We start from the raw sequence: 19,998 nt of genomic DNA on the forward strand, positions 1-19,998 counted from the left end.
ATCAACCTTCATTGATAGCGCTTGGAGCTGGGCTGCAATAGCGGTGGCTGCATCAACTTCCAGAATACCTGCTACCTTGCCTGACGTCATCCTCTGAGTTGGGTTTTGATGCTCATTTGCAGTCATCGTCTCTATAAGATTATACGCCTCAGTATAGCTTTTAGCCCATAAGGCGCCTCCAGCTGCTGCATCGAGCATGGGCCGAGATTGGGCCCCCAAACCATTATAGAAACCCGTGATCACCATCCACTCCGGCATTCCATGATGTGGACATTTTCTCAATATTTCCTTGTAGCGTTCCCAAGCCTCGCACATAGATTCTGTAGGTTGCTGCGCAAACTGAGTAAGAGCACTCCTCATAGCAGCAGTCTTTGCCATCGGATAAAACTTCACCAGAAACTTTTGCGCAAGATCTTGCCACGTAGTGATGGACCCAGCTAGTTCAGAATGTAACCAGTCTTTAGCCTTGTCCCTCAGTGAGAATGGGAAAAGCCTCAACTTGATAGCCTCATCAGTCATGCCATTATACTTAAAAGTGCTGCAGATCTCGACAAAATTCCTTATGTGCATGTTGGGGTCTTCAGTTGCCGCTCCTCCAAAAGAAACAGAATTCTGCACCATCTGAATAGTGCCCGGCTTGATTTCAAAGGTGTTAGCTTGAATAGCCGGATGAAGGATGCTTGACTGAATGTCATCAATTTTAGGCCGAGAAAAATCCATAAGAGCTAGATCAGCTTAAACAATACGATCTCCCATGTTTACTGGTTCTTTCCGCTCAGTTCCTGAATCCGAATCCTCAAAATCTAACTTCTCCGGAATATCAAGAACTTCGTCTGTCTCCTCAGCTGTATCTAAAGTCCTCTTGCGAGCACGAGAACGAGTTTGCATAAACGCTTGCTAAAGTACCTGAAACACAACCGAAAACAATAATTAACTACTACGTCCTAATCACTGAGTCCTAATGACCAATGATGGTAAGTACATAAACTAAACAAATACGCGGAGTCCCCGGCAGCGGCGCAAAAAACTTGTTAGGGCGAAAACACGCGCTAATATTCACGCAAGTATACGCGTTCGCAAGTAATATAGAATACTTTCTAGTTCCTTCCCACAGAGACTCAGACTAAATTATTGTCTAATTAAACTCACTCACCAATGTATGATTACTTCTCAATGTTAAGACACTAACACTTAAGATTGTTGATTAAATATTAACTACAATTAACTGCTTAATTAATCACTTACTTAACACTTCAAATTATCAATAATAAAACACTCATGAGATCACAACTTCATTACTACTTCCTTCAATAGTCATTGTTATTACCTTTAGCATGTGACAGTGATGATATTAATCGAATAACACGAAACTGATAAAAGCCAACTTTCATTGTACTAATACCATTCTACCAAACATCCACAATTAAGATAGAAGTTGAATAGTCATCAATTATGTTGAGTTCCTATATGTTTACAGAAATTGACAACACAACGATTTAAGCACAAGTTATTCCTTTTGTTTTCATAGGGAAAATAAAACTGTTAGAGTTACCCACTAATCATGCACAACGTACATGAACCTATGCTAGCATGGCAAGTTCTAAATCTCAAGATCCACCGTCGCTTCACAAGAGATTAACACCCTATCTTATATGTTCGCGACGCACATAAGACGAATACGCACAACCAATACTAGATATCATACAATCATCACACACTAAAGTATTAAACAATTACTAAAGAATTCCATAATAAATCCGTTGCAACCCCATGATCACGATTAACCCATAATAGCACTTATCGTCATCATGGGTTCATATGAAATCATGATAAACAAACACAAGAAAATAATAACTAAACTAATTATATTAAAACAGAGTACGTCACAAGAGTAAATAAGTTCAAAGTAAGAAAACTAGCATCCAACGTTACAACGAAATAAGAATCACAAGAAAATATGCTTCCTCTTCGTTGCGGTGTGCTAAATCGGTCTTCTTCCTTATCTCCTTCGCTCCTTGCGTAAAAACACGATCTTCTTCAATCCACCCTTGTGAAAACGTCTCAAATCTACTTATATAATAGTCCCATAAAACTCAGATTATATAGAAGTGGAAACCAAACAGAAGTAGGAGTCCTGAAATAATATATCTTTTTTCCCGACCCTGCGCGGCCGCTCAGCATAGCTGAGCGGGCGCTCAGCTTCCTGCGCGGCCGCTCAGCATTGCTGAGCGGGCGCTCAGACCTCTACTGGAAAAAATCCTGATTTGCTCCGTTTCTTTGCCGTAATCTGCTCATTTCTTTCCTCACGCAATGGTGAACACATGCCAAGGCTTATTCTTGATGATTCCTCCCCCGAAATGCAACTAATACCCTGAAATGCATAAACACTAGAAAAACACATCAAATACACAAAATACTTGATTTCAAGACACCAATTTAAGCCATTTTAAGACGCTTTAAGTGGTATAAAATGCCACTTATCAATATACTTCCACAAATATCTTGTGTTCTATATTTTAATGTCTTAAAAAATATTCACCTCAAGAACATGGAACCACTAACCTAACACTGAATTATATATCCGCAAAAGATTCAAAAGAATTTTTTAATTTAGTGATTATCGTATTCAACCCCCCTTTATACGATAACTCGAGTTCTAACAATAGCTAATAGTTTATGGGGTTTTATAAAAATGGCCCTATTATTTTTAAATATAATAATAATTTTTTTTAAATAACATGTGTTTTTCCGGAAAATATACGTAAGAGTATTTTGAATAAATTAATAGTCCTTTTAACAAAGTCAATTATTTTATTAAAAAAGGTATTTAAAAGTTAAGTGAGGATATAACAATTTATGTAGAACTATGATTCAAAGTAATTTGTATTTGTTTTTACGAACAAGTGAAAGTTTCATTAAAACATTAAAATACAGATGGAAAATCTTCGAACTTTCAAATACGATCTGATTGTGAAACAAAAAAAATAAGCTTAACAAATAATTATTTTGTTTTCAGATCGCTTAGCACCTAGAATATGCAAATTCTTAGATCTAAAAAGTATTACAATGACATCTCGAGCAATCCAACCTACTCCAGCTGTGAAACTAGTAGCATTACAATTGACCTTCTCATAAATATCATCTGTAGCCCAATTTTCAGAATTATGAATAATTTTTTGTATTGAAAGGTAAGATCTTGCAATATCCGCCACCTTCTCAGATTAGATGCGAGTTTTACAGAACTCCCAAAATATAATAGAAATTCTTCTCAAAAAAATTACTGAACCTATAACAAGACACAAAGAAATATCAAAATAGAACATTAACATTTTGAAAAGATGGGCACATTACAATCATGATAACAAGGATTAAATCTTGATTTTATTGAAAAAATGGATAAAAAGATGGAGTGAAAGACTGAAGGGGGAGAGGGAGGAAGGACTGAAAATTTGAGAAATGACGTGTATGAACCCTAGATTTGAAAATCGACTCTTAAAACCCGAGTTCAACAAGAGAGAGACGCAGACCTAAGTAATTTGTATTTTAATTTAAAATAAGCAATATATAATTAAAATGACCTGAATAATTGCATCTGGATACCATCATGCCCAAATTATCAAATAGCGGGATCGACATCCCTTCTCTACACGCCTGTGTGAAAGGCGTATTTGAACTCAGTTAGAATGGCTGAACATGAATTTCCGTGAAGTTACAATTTTACCCTTTTATATCAAAAATTTATAAAAATAATACTCTAATATAATTAATGTTAAAACTTAAAATAAGTAAAAATTGTTCATATGAGGAATCAAACCCTCTGACATCCTACTACGAGGTTGAGGTTGATGTCATCATCATTACACTACAAAGATTTCTGAGTTTATTTTAAAATTCTTATTAAATATGAAACACATTCTCTATTTCTATCCTATTTCTTATATTATTTTAACTTTGAGCAAATAAAATATTGGTTATATTTTTATATAATTTCTTTTTTCTCAGTTGGTTAAAGAGAGGATAACTATCCTTGGTCACATGTTCGAATCCCATATAAGGAGAATTTATGATTATCCCTCCTGAGTCGGAGTCTGTCACTTAAATACGGTTTAACTTGGTTCACGTGATTTGTAGGCTATTGCATGAACGCATGGGTTTACCCAGTAAAGGATAGCGGTTGCGGGTTCACCACCACGATAAAAAAAGTATACTAAAATTAAAAATAAATGAAAAAAAATATTCGCCAGATCAGTTCATGAAAAGGGCGGACAAAATAAAAATATTCGCCAGATCAGTCCATGAAAAGGGCGGACAGTTTTCTTGTGTAAGAAGACTGTATAGTGGTTCTTTCTTACCAAGGTCTAAATAAAAAGAGATGTTTACCGGCTTTTTACTTGTAGAAAATTTTTTCATTTTTCTATTTTCTGTTTTTCTAAAATTTTCATTTCTAAGAAAACAGTTGAAAACTGAGAGAATGTGTTCCAAATGCTAAAATAATATTTTATCAGTTTTCTGTTTTCTTAAAAATATTAAATAAATGACGATATAATTTGAGTAAATATATAGAAGAGCAACTAGTAAAACAATTTAAATATTTCATAATTTAATTGTATATACATATTTTTTTAACATGTTTAAAATAACTTTTTTAGATAAAATATAATTAAATAGACAAATAAAGTATAAAATAGTTTTCTGAAATAGGTTGAATAATGAAACTTTCTAATTATATGATTAAATATATATACGATTTTGAAGCTTTTAAATAATAATCCAATTAATAATTATATACAAATTTTTTGAACAATATTTTATGAAATAACTCATAACTAAATTTTAGTCAAGAGTCCCTTCTTTATATTTCTAACATATAAGTTATTAGTTATTATATTATCAAGCTCCCTCTTATAATGCAAATATTAATATTAATCAAACTAACAAAATAATTGTTAAATTAAACTATTTTGAAATTTTTTATTACAAATATGCGTTATACTTTTTAATTTAAAAATATGTATTATAGTGTTGAAAATTTATAAGTTCCATAAGTTAAGTTAGTAGTATATTGGTTGTTTACTATCTACTTTTTTTTGTTAACTTTCTAAGTAAACTTACAAAATTGTTAATGGGTCATATAGGTTTAAAATTATAAAAATATAAAAATATTTTTGTGTCCGGGGTTAGGTGTTTAAAGTGTTTTTCACTTTTTTAGGTTTAGAAAACATCAAAATGTTGTTTTCCACACTATTCATATCTGTAGTTATAATTTGGAAAACACGGGAAAACCGTGTTTTCTATTTTTCTAATTTTTTGTTTTGAAAATTTTGTATTTGAACATGTTTTTAGTTTTTCCAATTTTCTATAAAAAAATTGTGGAAAAAAGTTTAAGTAAACAAGCCCTTAGTTTCTGATTTTATATTCAGTGTAATTGAAGTAATGGACTTTGGAGCAAAAAAAGTCATTTGGGGATGAAGAGTAGGTTATAGTTAATTATGTAATGTTTTGATATTTTTTTTATCTTTAAAGGATTACCGTACAGTATTAATAATATTTGCATTATTTAATTCTTGAATATTTTAGATTTGTATTGTTTTAGTTTACTAATCACACTTAATTATGGGCCGTAGAGTAAGATGAAAATTTTATCAAAATAACTCTATCTTAATACTATCCAATTCAAAGATAAATTATTGGTCGGTATAATGGTTTCGGGATAAAATAAAATAATACATATTATTCAATTAGATTAAAATAATATATAAGTCAACTGATAAAAGAAAATTACAAACAAACTAAAAATATTTATCAACCCTAACACGTTATCTTTTCTAAATTCCTCCAATTATCACGACATGTCTATTTTATAAAATAGAACAATAATACTATAATTACTAATAATAGCAAATTACCATATTACCGGCAAGTATCTTTTATAAAATAGGATAATAATATTATAATAATTAACGAATTACCTTTTCAGATAAAATATATCACCTTTACTTTTAAACAAGCCTCCCTCATTTTTCAAAAATAACATGACATATCTGTTTAACAAGATAAAATAATGATATCACAATTAGTATAACCAATTATCATTTTCAACCAAATTGCAGTATCAATTTAATTAAAATTAAAAATTTATTACTAAAAATTCCCAATCAAAATTAAATAATATTAATGAAAGTCCGTAGATTGCACGAAATTTAAGATAATATTTTATAATAACATAAAGTGTGATTTTTTATTCAAACTACGTTGATAATTATTAAGCTGAAAATTTTGATTTTTTTACCAGCTAGCAATAATATCAAAATTCTCTACAAAAATTTAACAAATAAATATTAAAAACGCAAATTACATAGCTTATAATAGATGAACATTGAATAAATATATTAAATAATATGACAAAAGGGTACAATCCGATTACGTTATATTCGTCTTATCTATTTTTTATTATTTTTTCTCACAATGTACACTAATTAAAATGACATGTCATTATTTGATAATTTTGGTATTTCTTTGACTCTCACTAATTCAATGATTTTATTTCCCAAAAAATATTCACACTTCGCAACTTTCTTACTCTTCATATTCTCCGTAAATATTAATGATTAGGTTGAGATTCCGAAAGATAAGATATCACAAAGACAAAAAATATTATCATTGATTAAATATTTTACAGTCTTTTTATAAATTTAAATATGCAAAAAAATATTAAATTGAAATGAAAAGAGTGTTTGTCTTTCATAACAAGTATTTGTAAGATAAATTAAACTGAAGCGTTAGGTTATATCAATCAATTTACTAAATAAAATACTAAATACGTGGACAATCAGTGAATAATTTTTAACAATATTACATATACATCACTTTTCAATGATTTTTAATATTGAAAGTAATGTGTGTGTATTACAGTCGATTCAAAGATTATTACTTATAATTATAAATTTATTTATTATGCAATTAAATAAAATATACAAATTTATCTATATTTATTTATGTATAATCAAGTGTATACAAATATTACCGGAAACTAACCGATGTCTTATAAGTAGTTAAACAAGTGAGAAACTCCAAGTCTGACTATTAGGGTTGCCCGCAAGTCGAGTTGGGCGGATTACATACAAAACACTAAGTCAATTAATTTAATTCGATTTTAATAATTTTAAACTTAGTTAAAGTTTGGATTAAATTTTATTAGGTTGAGTCAGTTAGAATTTTAGTTCGGTTAAGTCGTTTAATATAAAAAAAAAATTATGTTTGTGTACAATAAAATTGAGATAAGAATGCAGGTTTGGTGGAATTTCTTGAGTACAAATTTTTATTATGATTCCGATTTTGCTCACCAAGATTATTTTTGATCAACTCCCAACATGAATACTGTCAAATTGTATATATTGGGATTAAACCCAATGGATAATATGGATTTGGTGATAGAAAATATAATTAGATTGAGTAATAATTGTATAGGTAGACATTATTATTATTATAATGAGATTAGGTTATTAGTCTTGGTAGTCAAGTTTGTGATGACTATATATATACATAGTTTGTTATTATTTTAATGTATGCTTTAGTATTGTTTGACTTAAATATCGCTTGTGTTAATATCGTTTGGTGAGATTAAGATAGATATTCCTTATAATATTAAGATAGATAATTTAGTATTATAAGCTGGATATAGTTAAATTTTATTTCATGTAGATCATGTGTATGGTATGTGTAAGAACAATTTCTTCTTCTTTTTTTTGCTAATTAATTACACACGTGTGAGAGCAGTTAGTGTGTAATAACAACTCCAACCCACCACAATAGGATAACCAACTCCACCGACGCAACACAAAGCAGGGCATAAGATATAACCAACTAGAAAATAGCTTTTCAGCTTATAATCAAAGTAGTGTACAAAGTGTGCTTAGGAACATTCATCCAGTACTGAAGTTTTTAGCCCATTCACGCCTTGCATTGTGCTTACCTGTCACAAACCATACTAAATGACACTGTTTGCTCATATGCTTTATTTGGGCTAAATATATTACCGGACTTTTGGTATTAATTATTAATTATATAATTAAAAAATCAAAAATAAATTTAAAATCTCATAAACTACAAATAACAAAATCATTATTTTATATTAAACCAAGTGATCCAAATTTGGATCATCATTTAGATCACTATTATAATAGAATTTGGGATAATATGTTCTAAATTTGGATTTTTGAATTAACGTTGGATTTGCGCTCATTGACGACTATAATAGATGCACCTGAAATTATCTGCTCATGTTAAAAATCAATTTAAAACCACAGTCCAAACAGTCAGAACTTACAATGGGACCTAATTCTTTAACTCAAATATGAGGAATAATTTATCAACACTCTTGTGTTCAAACTCCCCAGAAAAATGGAAGAGTTGAGCTAAAAAAAGACATCTACTATCTGTGGCACGAGCTTTAAGATTCAAAGCTTCCCTTCTCATTCATTTGTGGGGTGATTGTTTGTTCACCACTGTAGCCTGCATAATCTACAATTGCAGCAATAAATTTCGTCTCAACATTTGCATGCTACTACTTTTATGTGTTAAATTAGTGAATGTTATTTTCTTGTTGATTTATATTGCATCATCTATATAATGCTCCTACACTTGGTTTATTATGGATACATTGGACATATTTGGTTCTCATCAAACTATCTAGTCTGACAGAAGTTTAAAAAAAACAGAACTTGATAAAATAGCAAACATACATGTCATATATTTAACTTGCAATCAAATTGAACTTACATGGATTGGGCCTTGACCTTCTAAACGAAAAGTTTGGGTCAGGTTCATCCAAATTGAATCCCCATTTCTCCAATATCATGCTTGTTCCTAGGACACGATCATGAACTCAATCAAATATTTGCAACAATTTAATATTTCCGATTTGACCAGACCAAAAATTATATATATTCGATTAGAACAATGGACTGCACACCATAAAAGACCATTTCTTAGATTTAATTAACTAAGTAGTCCAGATCATTTAGCCAAAAAAAAAAAAAAAAACTAGTCAGATCATTTCTTTGTGCAACGCACCAGGCAACAAACCCACAAAATGTCCTCACTTTCATCCCAACTCCCATTGACAATAACTTCCTGCATCACTTTTATGCTTATAAATAGATGGTATACTCTGGTGTAAACTTAGTTATATCTACTACATTACCTCGAAACAATGCCAAGAGACCACCTTGATTCCAAATACTTTGAGCCGCCACAAACATAGATGCAAGAATTCTTTGAGGTTTCAACACACCCTTAAGATGAGCAAGATGACATGTTGCAGATACAAGTAATCTATTATCTGCCACTATCTGGGCCGGGCGAACGATTAAAACCAGCAACTTCATATTTGAAGGTATCCAGTGACCCATACCAAGAACCATGCATTCTTAAGGGTTTCAACACACCCTTAGGCCTTAAGATGAGTTTCCTTTGGCTATTGGCAAGGGGACCATTCCATCTATTAATTCTTCTTCTAGATTTTCCTCGTCTTGGTTTGTTCTTGTCATTGATGAATAATACATTGTATGCCAAACTCTTGCACATGGCATAGGTCTTGTATGTGCCTCAACTGTCGTAAAGACTGAAAACATAGGGATAATTCCCTCTCCTAATGGCAGATGAAATTTAGTTCCATCTATTAGGCTGGGCCATGAATGTAAAAAAGAGTTCATATCTACCACTATCATCATAAGACAATGGAGAATGAGCCGTTTTAATTAGTAGTCCATTTTCAACATGAAACTTCATAAAATCAAACCTTACAGCTTGAGTTGTGATTCCGGTAAGTAAAACAACTGCTTCACACCGTTCAGTCTTTTTTAGTGGTGAGTAGCCGAGGCTTAAAGTGCTAATAGCAGGACACATACATTTGTTTGTGTAGTTTAGAGTTTCTTGTGCTGCAACAACAAAGGAGATTAAACAATTATTATGACAAGGTATATCTAACCATATTAAGTGATAGAATTAAGGTATATGTAAACACACTTTATAAGTTTCCAAAAATTGAAGATACCGATCAAAATGCAAGTTGTTTCAATTTCGAAAAAAAGTAGGCTAGTACAGATTCTGTATTGAATTAATATTAAAAAAGTATTGAATCTCTAAACAAAGTTTGCGAACATTTAAATCAGGAACGAAAGAGGGATCCAAATCGCAATTGTCAAGAGCATACATAATATTTCCGTGTACACAAACACCGACTAAAGTCAAGTCTCTCCTACTGTAAATGTGTCATGATTTGGCGCCTAGTGTTAAACTTAATTGCTATTTTAAATGATTTCGTTTTAATGTTAAGGTCTTGTCTAATACCGTCAGTAATTGTTGTACTAAGATAGACAAGGAGTATTGGACAGGTGTCAAACACCAATGTGATCCCAATTCCTCTATTAATATCAATCCCCAATCATTTGGAGGCTAAAAGAGCTAGAGGTTTGGAGTAATCCCAATTCCTCTATTAATACCAATCCCCAATCATTTGGAGGGCATGAAATGAATACCTAATTTTCAATTACTCCTGTCTTCTTCATTTTCTTGTTTTTTACTTTTGTTGTTAGTGACAACTTGGTATTAGAGCCAGCTCCTTCCTCGGCTCATCCATGGCGGAGAATACCTAATTGAGTCAGCTACTACTCAACTTGGTAGTAGGAGAAGGCTATTGCTACATTAGAGATGAGTGTTAAAGGAATGAAACTTGCCATGGAAGAAAATAAGGTCCAACTTGCTTCCATGAAAAGTAGCATCAGTTTAATAGAAGAATCCAACAGAGGACTGCGATAAGATTTTCAAACCTTGATGGATTGGGTTAAAAAGGACTATCATGAGGAATGGAAGGGTAAAACGGTAGAAATGGGGGAAGGAAGCTCATCGGTACCAAGTCTCAGATCTACTACAGGTATTCCTTTAATACACCCTCAAACTCCTACTAGATTTGGGACTATCAATGAAGATGTTGTCTATATATAATGTCACCTGATGGGTCTATTAACCAAGTAAGATCTGTACCCCTGGAAATGGATAATATGAGTAAGGTTGCAATATTTATACCAGAAAATGTCACACTACCCTTTCCACCCCCACACTTGAGACCTACAACGACACTCCCACAGTTTAACCCAAATGTGGGTTTTACACAACCTCAATTTATACCACATATACCTTTTACTCCCCAACTTCAGCCCATTCCTCACTCACTACCTCCTTATATTACAAGCAAAGTTAATTCAGCCTTGTTCACAAGCCAAACACAACCTTTTGTACCACCCCTGACTCAACACTCTTCACACACTGTTGGTGGACACACTACGGTAGGTTCTACTACTCCTCTATTTTACCAACAAACACCACATCAAACCACGTTTGTGACATCAAATTTCGTGTATGGGGGAACATATGTTAGGCCTCCCTATACGCATTCAGTTTATAAACCACCTAAGGTTGATTTTCCTAAATTCGAGGGTAAGGACCCGCGTGCTTGGATCAGCAAATGTGAAAAAAAAAATTCAACTCCATCCAACTTTAGATAACAGGGCTCGAGTAGTATGTGCCACAATATATCTTGAAGGAGAGGCTGGCGTGTGAAAGGAATATGTCCTAAGTCCAATCATGTATTAGGATTTAGGAATAACTTTTATGTAATATGTTTTGATTTCATTGATATTAATAAAGACTTGTTTTGTTTTTATTACGGGCTTTATCTATTTAAGTGTTTAAATAAGATATACCATAGTTTAGAGTAAAGCTTTTTATGGATTATGATGAGATCATAATAGTGAGACCTAAAAAGATGATAACTCTAAACTTAAATAGTTCCTGGTCATAGGATTACTAACTGGTAATTAATAATCCGCAAAGATCGGTACATACTATGCTTGCTTCATTATGAAGGATGTCTGTTCTCATAGACATTTGTGTGGTGACACTATAGCTAGTATGTAGGTGCTTATTATGGAATAAGTTCACTGAACATGACTCGCCCAGCTGAACAACTGATGGAGTTCACTCACGTGTCAGCAATTGTTCGCTTAGTGATAGTTGTACAAGTATCCTTAGACTTGAGGTCATCATAGTCATCTTGTGTACACTGAACTATGCTTTGGTTTAGTTCTTAGTCTCCAGGGACAATTATTAGGGCTCTTCTGGGTATAGGAATTTGTACACGAAGATAGTGTATGATCAATAAAGGATCTACCCCTTCCAGTGAAGGAAGCGAATGTTCAAGGCTGATCCACTTATGCTAGTTCAGGAATCTCTGGCCAGAGTAAATGAAATTAGAAAGGAGTTTCTAATTTGCATAGAACTACGCATAATAGATGGTAAGCAAGTGATTGAATTAGATAGGCTTGACACGAGATCCATGCCTTGTATTTAATCGGGACATTGTAGAGTAGAAGGAGTTTATTGTACGGTAACTATTCACTGACAGGTTCTTGGTTTTCTAAGCAGTGAATTCATATTATCCGGATAGTCGCGATATGTTGAGAAGCATCACTCACGATGTAGAATAATTGTGATTAATTAATTAATCATATTTAATAAATTAGAGAATTTATATAAATAATGATAAAATAGTTTTATTATTATTTATTTCTACTACCGGCTTAATATTGAACCTACAGGGTCACACCATAAAAAGAGAATGATTTATTGGTGGAGGAATTAATTAATAATGGCTAATAATTATTTATTTGTGAAATAAATAATTAATTGGCAAATTTAATAATTGATTAAATGAGATTTAATTGATTATAAATTAATTAAGAAAAGTTCTTAATATTATTAATTAAGGATTTAATTTTTGGAAATTAAATCAAGAGAGAGAATTATTTCTAAAGTGTTTAGAAAAAGGATTAATAATTAAAAGGTGTTTTAATTATTAATGAGAATAATAAATGGGATAATAATAATAATAATATTTATGGGAAAATTTCAGCTGAAAATTTTGCCTATAAATACACTATTATAGACCCTAATTTTATTTTAACCTCAAAAAACCCCAGAAACCCAAAAGTTTCAGAAAACCAAATTCTCTCCACCTCCTCCTCCTCCTAAAAGTCGTTTTCTTGGTGGATATCGGTGGAGTGCTTCACACTTGAGGAGCAACTGCTAAGGATCTCTGATCGTTGTCTCCGAATTAATTTTAAAGGTTAGATTCGATCCCTCGAATTTTTATTCACGATTTATATGCTTTTATTTGGATTTTGTGTGTGTAAAAGTATTTTTCCATGCCCCGCTACGTTTAAAAATCCAACAATGGTATCAGAGCATAGGTTGTATGCATATAGATCTGTGGTAAAAATTTCAGAATTTTATGTGCTTGTATGAATTAATTATGATTTTTACAAGTTATATCATGGATTAATTTTGTCTGATGAGAAATCGTTTCTCATAATAATTTTGAATGTTGATCTGGGTTCTACAAGTGTTGTAGATCGTCTGGGTATTTTTTCATAATTTTAGGATGTATAGATTTTTTATTATGAATTTTTGAAGTTCTTACTATTAAATTCGTAATTAAATAAGTAAATATATGTATATATAGTATATATATTTGTATCATCTGCATCTGTACTTTGTCTGCTATTGTTTTTTGCTGTTGCACGGAATTAAAGAGAAGCGCAAACAGAGATTAGACATGCAGGTACGGAGCAAGGCAGGGAGACAGGCGCGGCTGCAACTGTCGGCGCGTGCAGCGCACGCGGTAGGCCTATTGCGCATTTGTAGAATGCGTTACACCCAATATTGGCTTAAAAGGGGTGTAACGCATCACGGGAATGCGTTACAGTCCTTTAATGCGTTACAGCCCTCTGTTGATTTTAAAATTGATTTTCTGGGAGTTTCGTAACTCCGTTTTGGGCGTGCAATATACCGTTGGATTCGTTTTTCCGAGACGGATCTAATGGAGTGATCACTTTTAGTTTATATAATAGTTTTGAACTGTTTATATTTCCATGAAGTGTTTTAAAGTTGTTTTTGACTGTTTTAATTGCTTTTAAATGCTTCATGTGATACATAGAGATGTATAATGCTTAAACTAATGTGCTAGATGATGTAACATGCCTACCTTGATGTTTATTCATGTTGATATATGTGATATATGCTTAGTTTATCATGCGATGATAGATTTAGGTGAACTTAAATAAACATAAGGCGTTTGTTAGACAACCTAGTATAGTGAAATTGTTTCATAACCTTAAGAATAATATTATGAATGCAATCATGAGATTCTTGTGTTTGTGAAACACGTAATTGAATATGAATTTTCGATATGAGAGAAATGATGATTCTGTCAACAACAGATTTCTATCTGTAAGAAAGGGTTATTAAGTGACGCCTCTTGACAATGCTCCACCCGATCTGGGAATCATCTGATTATTGATTATTGATTTGAAATATTTAATTTAAAAGGAAGAATCTCTTTATAATATGATTATGATTGTAACGTAATATAATCCCTCTAAAATTAAATAATATCAAGTAGTAATTGGCCAATGACACAACGGGCTTGTGTCGGTCATAGCCTTCCAACATGATAGAAAGTAGTTCTTATTTTTAAATCATTGTCGGTTCGTGCTACAGCCGAGGGCTTTGATTTCGAAATAAGAAATACTTGTCTATTACATAGAGATGTGTACATTGAATAAGAATCTAAAGGTCGGTACGTGCTACAGCCGTGGGCCTTTGGGGACTGATTCAACTGTACGGAATGTTGGGTTAGACTTGACTTAGAATATTGAGTTTGTCGTGCTACAGCCGAGACTCAATTATTCAAGAGGCTAAAGTTTGATTAGGGAATAACATGAGATGTAATTGACAAGAGTTGTCTGCCTATTGAACATTACATGGCGGTTCGTGCTACAGCCGGGTCGTGTAATGGAATGTAGGATCCCTATTCCCACTAGCATTATGAATGCTTAATTTTTCACGTAGGGGGTTGAATAAATTAGGAAAACTAGTGGGAGCCACTTATGAATAAAGACCCGATTCATATAGTGTTTTAAAATGAAATCGAATATTTTCTAAGTGTTGTTATGTGTTTATCATTTACAGATTTACTTTGTACGTTAAGTCTTCTGCACTATCACTTAGGAGCATACTGGATGCTCACAAATTGACTGGTCCTAATTATGCTGACTGGCTTCGAAACTTGAGAATTATTCTCAGGATTGAGAAGCTGGAATACGTGATTGACTCACCTAAGCCTACTGAACCTGCTAGTGATGCACATAATGATGAACACGTTGTGTATCGTAATTGGATAGATGATGCGAATATTGCTCAATGCATCATGCTAGCTTCCATGAACATTGAGCTACAGAAGCAACATGAGCATATGGATGCTCACACTATCCTAATGCATCTACAAGAGTTGTATGATGTGGCGGGGAGGAAAGCTCGATATGAGATATCGAAGGAGTTGTTCGGTTGTAGGATGTCTGAGGGATCATCTGTGAATGACCATGTACTTAAGATGATCAATTTGATTGAACATCTTGGACAACTTGGTTTTGCCATGGATGGGGAGCTGAGCCAAGACTTGGTCTTGCAATCGCTTCTGAGTTCGTTCTCGCAGTTTGTTGTGAACTTTCACATGAATAAGTTGGATGTCAGCCTGCCTGAACTCCACAACATATTGAAGACTGCGGAATCGAATTTTTCCCCTAAGAAGAGTTCTGTTCTTCTAATTGGTGAAGGTTCCAATCCTAAGAAAAGGAAGAGGAACTCTTCCAAGAAGAAGAAAGTAGGTGAGAAAACGCCGGTTCCACCAAAAGCTGAAGACCCCAAGAGCAAAGTTGTTTGCTTTCACTGTAACAAGGTGGGGCACTGGAAGAGGAACTGCAAGGTTTACCTTGTAGAATTGAAGAAGAATGGTAGTGAGACTACCGCTTCTGATTCAGGTATGTTCATGATAGAAGTGAATATGTCATTTCTACTTGGGTATTAGATACCGCCTGTGGTTCTCATATCTGCAATTGTTGCAGGGACCAAGGAGAAGTAGGACTCTTGAGGAAGAGGAGGTGATTCTACTGATGGGAAATGGAGCAAGAGTTGCTGCTGTAGATGTAGAATCATTTCATTTACATATGCCTACGGGCAAGACCATTGTTTTAAATAATTGTTATTTTGTTCCCTCGATTGTGAGGAATATTATTCCCAAGTTAGACTTGGCTGGATTTTCATTTATTATTGAGAATAATGAATGATTTATTCTTAGAGATAATATTCTTTATGGACGTGGTGCTTTAAATAATGGTCTGTATGTATGTGACATAATTTATTTCAGATTGAACAAACTAGTAAAAGAAAAGGGATGATGAAAATCTCACTTTATAGTGGCATTGCAGTCTCCATTTAGAAGACATGGAGAGAGGGCTGCAAATTTTCTAGGAATGGTACACACAGATGTATGTGCACCAATGTCTAAGCAAGCCATAGGTGGATTTTCATACTTCATTACTCTCATAGATATTAGATCTAGATTCAGATATGTGTTTGATGAAACACAAGTCTGAGGTATTTGAAAAGTTCAAAGAATATAAGCATGAAGTGGAGAAACAACCAAACATAGTATTATAACTCTTCGATCAGATCGAGGTGGTAAATACTTTAATGGAGTGTTTCTAGATTATCTCTAAATAAATGGTATAGTCTCCCAGTGGACTCCTCCAGATTAGTATCTGAAAGGAGAAATTGAACTTTGTTAGACATAGTTCGGTCCATGATGAGCTATGCAAATCTTCCAGTATTCCTACGGGGTTATGCATTGGAAACCTCAGCATATTTACTGAATAAGGTGCCTTCCAAATCTGTTCCTCAAACTCCGTATGAGATATGGAAAGAAAGGAAACCGAGTCTTAAACACGTTAAGATTTGGGGATGTCCAGCTTATGTCAAGTAAGTTGACCCAGATAAGCTGGAATCTCGATCCGTAAAATATAGTTTTGTGGGATATCCTAAAGAGATTTTAGGGTATCACTTTTACACTGATCATCGGGTGTTTGTCTCCAGACATGCTACCTTCTTGGAAAAGGAGTTTATCCTTGAAGGAAACAGTGGGAGCAAAATTGAACTTGATGAAGTTCAAGAAGCACAAACTACTACGGATCAAATGGAAACACCTGTTCTGACTGAACAACCTTTTGTGGAACAGCCCATTCATAGATCAGGGAGAATGTCTCGCCAACCTGAGAGGTATTATGGCCTTGTCATTGAGAATGACAATGAGTTGTCAATCATTTGATGATGATGACCTTGTGACCTATAATGAGGCTATGAGTAGTGTTGACTCAGAGAAATGGCATAGTGCCATGAAATCCAGAATGGAATCTATGTATACGGTATACAAAAGATAGATTATAGCAGATGGCCAGGTGGAGACCTAAAAGGCCAGGCTTTTGGGAAAAGGATTCAAACAAAGGCAATGGATTGACTTTGATGAAACTTTTTACATGAAGCCCTGTTAAATCAGTTCGTATTTTGCTTGCGATTAATGTGGTTTAAAGCAAGCTTCTCGAAAGATGGAACATTCGTTTTGATGAGATAATCAAAGAGTTTGATTTTATCGAAAACGTAGATGAACCATGCGTCTAAAAAAGGGTTAGTGGAAGCGCGGTAACATTTCTTATATTGTATTGAATTAGAGTTGACACACACAACAACATAGCAGACCCACTCACAAAGCTACTTTTTGAAAGTCACTTTGATCGTCATAAAGATGAGATGGGTATTAGATACCAGAGTGATTGGCTTTAGTACAAGTGGGAGATTGAAAGGAATATGTCCTAAGTCCAATCATGTATTAGGATTTAGGAATAACTTTTATGTAATCTGTTTTGATTTCATTGATATTAATAAAGACTTGTTTTATTTTTATTACGGGCTTTATCTATTTAAGTGTTTAAATAAGATATACCATAGTTTAGAGTAAAGCTTTTTATGGATTATGATGAGATCATAATAGTGAGACCTAAAAAGATGATAACTCTAAACTTAAATAGTTCCTGGTCATAGGATTACTAACTGGTAATTAATAATCCGCAAAGATCGGTACATACTATGCTTGCTTCATTATGAAGGATGTCTGTTCTCATAGACATTTGTGTGGTGACACTATAGCTAGTATGTAGGTGCTTATTATGGAATAAGTTCACTGAACATGACTCGCCCAGCTGAACAACTGATGGAGTTCACTCACGTGTCAGCAATTGTTCGCTTAGTGATAGTTGTACAAGTATCCTTAGACTTGAGGTCATCATAGTCATCTTGTGTACACTGAACTATGCTTTGGTTTAGTTCTTAGTCTCCAGGGACAATTATTAGGGCTCTTCTGGGTATAGGAATTTGTACACGAAGATAGTGTATGATCAATAAAGGATCTACCCCTTCCAGTGAAGGAAGCGAATGTTCAAGGCTGATCCACTTATGCTAGTTCAGGAATCTCTGGCCAGAGTAAATGAAATTAGAAAGGAGTTTCTAATTTGCATAGAACTACGCATAATAGATGGTAAGCAAGTGATTGAATTAGATAGGCTTGACACGAGATCCATGCCTTGTATTTAATTGGGACATTGTAGAGTAGAAGGAGTTTATTGTACGGTAACTATTCACTGACAGGTTCTTGGTATTCTTAGCAGTGAATTCATATTATCCGGATAGTCGCGATATGTTGAGAAGCATCACTCACGATGTAGAATAATTGTGATTAATTAATTAATCATATTTAATAAATTAGAGAATTTATATAAATAATGATAAAATAGTTTTATTATTATTTATTTCTACTACCGGCTTAATATTGAACCTACAGGGTCACACCATAAAAAGAGAATGATTTATTGGTGGAGGAATTAATTAATAATGGCTAATAATTATTTATTTGTGAAATAAATAATTAATTGGCAAATTTAATAATTGATTAAATGAGATTTAATTGATTATAAATTAATTAAGAAAAGTTCTTAATATTATTAATTAAGGATTTAATTTTTGGAAATTAAATCAAGAGAGAGAATTATTTCTAAAGTGTTTAGAAAAAGGATTAATAATTAAAAGGTGTTTTAATTATTAATGAGAATAATAAATGGGATAATAATAATAATATTTATGGGAAAATTTCAGCTGAAAATTTTGCCTATAAATACACTATTATAGACCCTAATTTTATTCTAACCTCAAAAAACCCCAGAAACCCAAAAGTTTCAGAAAACCAAATTCTCTCCACCTCCTCCTCCTCCTAAAAGTCGTTTTCTTGGTGGATACCGGTGGAGTGCTTCACACTTGAGGAGCAACTGCTAAGGATCTCTGATCGTTGTCTCCGAATTAATTTTAAAGGTTAGATTCGATCCCTCGAATTTTTATTCAAGATTTATATGCTTTTATTTGGATTTTGTGTGTGTAAAAGTGTTTTTCCACGCCCCGCTGCGTTTAAAAATCCAACAGCGTGTGGTATAGGTCTATTGAAGAAGAGAAACCTTTCTTACAATGGAATGAGTTCACTATGCTGGTTTGCAATAGATTTCAACAACAGGGTATGAGAATCTGGTTGGATGATTTAATAAACTAATCCAAAAGGGTAAAGTGGAGGACTATGTCACACAATTTGATGAGTTAAGAAGTCATGTGATGGCCCAAGAGGGACACCATAAGGAGTCTTACTATATTGATACATTTATCAGTGGATTGAAGGATGAATTGGCCCAAGCACTATACAACCACATGCCTGCAACCTTACAGGAGACATGAACATGGCAAGAGGACATGAACAATTGCTTGATGTATTGGATAAGAGATACAGGATCTGCTAAAACAAGTGCTGGTAATTTTTAGAGGGGGTACTCTAACATCAATAACTATTCAGCAAGGCAGAATTTTGAAGGTAAAGAAACTGTCAAAGGTGCGGTAACGGGAGAAACTAAGAAATTGTCTATAGCTGAAATCAATGAAAAGAAGAAGAAAGGCCTA

General features: G+C 33.3%; 1 protein-coding gene and 1 non-coding gene across 2 annotated transcripts; one reads left to right on the forward strand and one right to left on the reverse strand.

Annotated features, from left to right (window-relative positions):
- The first annotated feature begins 256 nt into the window (after positions 1-256).
- LOC141715596 (small nucleolar RNA R71) lies at positions 257-363 on the forward strand. Its single transcript, XR_012572353.1, has one exon. It is a non-coding gene; the product is annotated as a small nucleolar RNA R71 (small nucleolar RNA).
- Positions 364-8,363: 8,000 nt separating this feature from the next.
- LOC141710958 (uncharacterized) lies at positions 8,364-9,901 on the reverse strand. Its single transcript, XM_074513434.1, has 3 exons — positions 9,203-9,901; positions 8,779-8,865; positions 8,364-8,520 (listed from the first exon to the last, which is right to left on the reverse strand). Exons 1-3 carry the CDS (start codon positions 9,420-9,422, stop codon positions 8,450-8,452), a joined length of 378 nt encoding a protein of 125 aa, XP_074369535.1. The 5' UTR covers positions 9,423-9,901; the 3' UTR covers positions 8,364-8,449.
- Between the last annotated feature and the right edge of the window lie 10,097 nt (positions 9,902-19,998).

Source organism: Apium graveolens, chromosome 3 (assembly GCF_009905375.1).
Source record: "Apium graveolens cultivar Ventura chromosome 3, ASM990537v1, whole genome shotgun sequence".
Classification (NCBI taxonomy): domain Eukaryota; kingdom Viridiplantae; phylum Streptophyta; class Magnoliopsida; order Apiales; family Apiaceae; genus Apium; species Apium graveolens.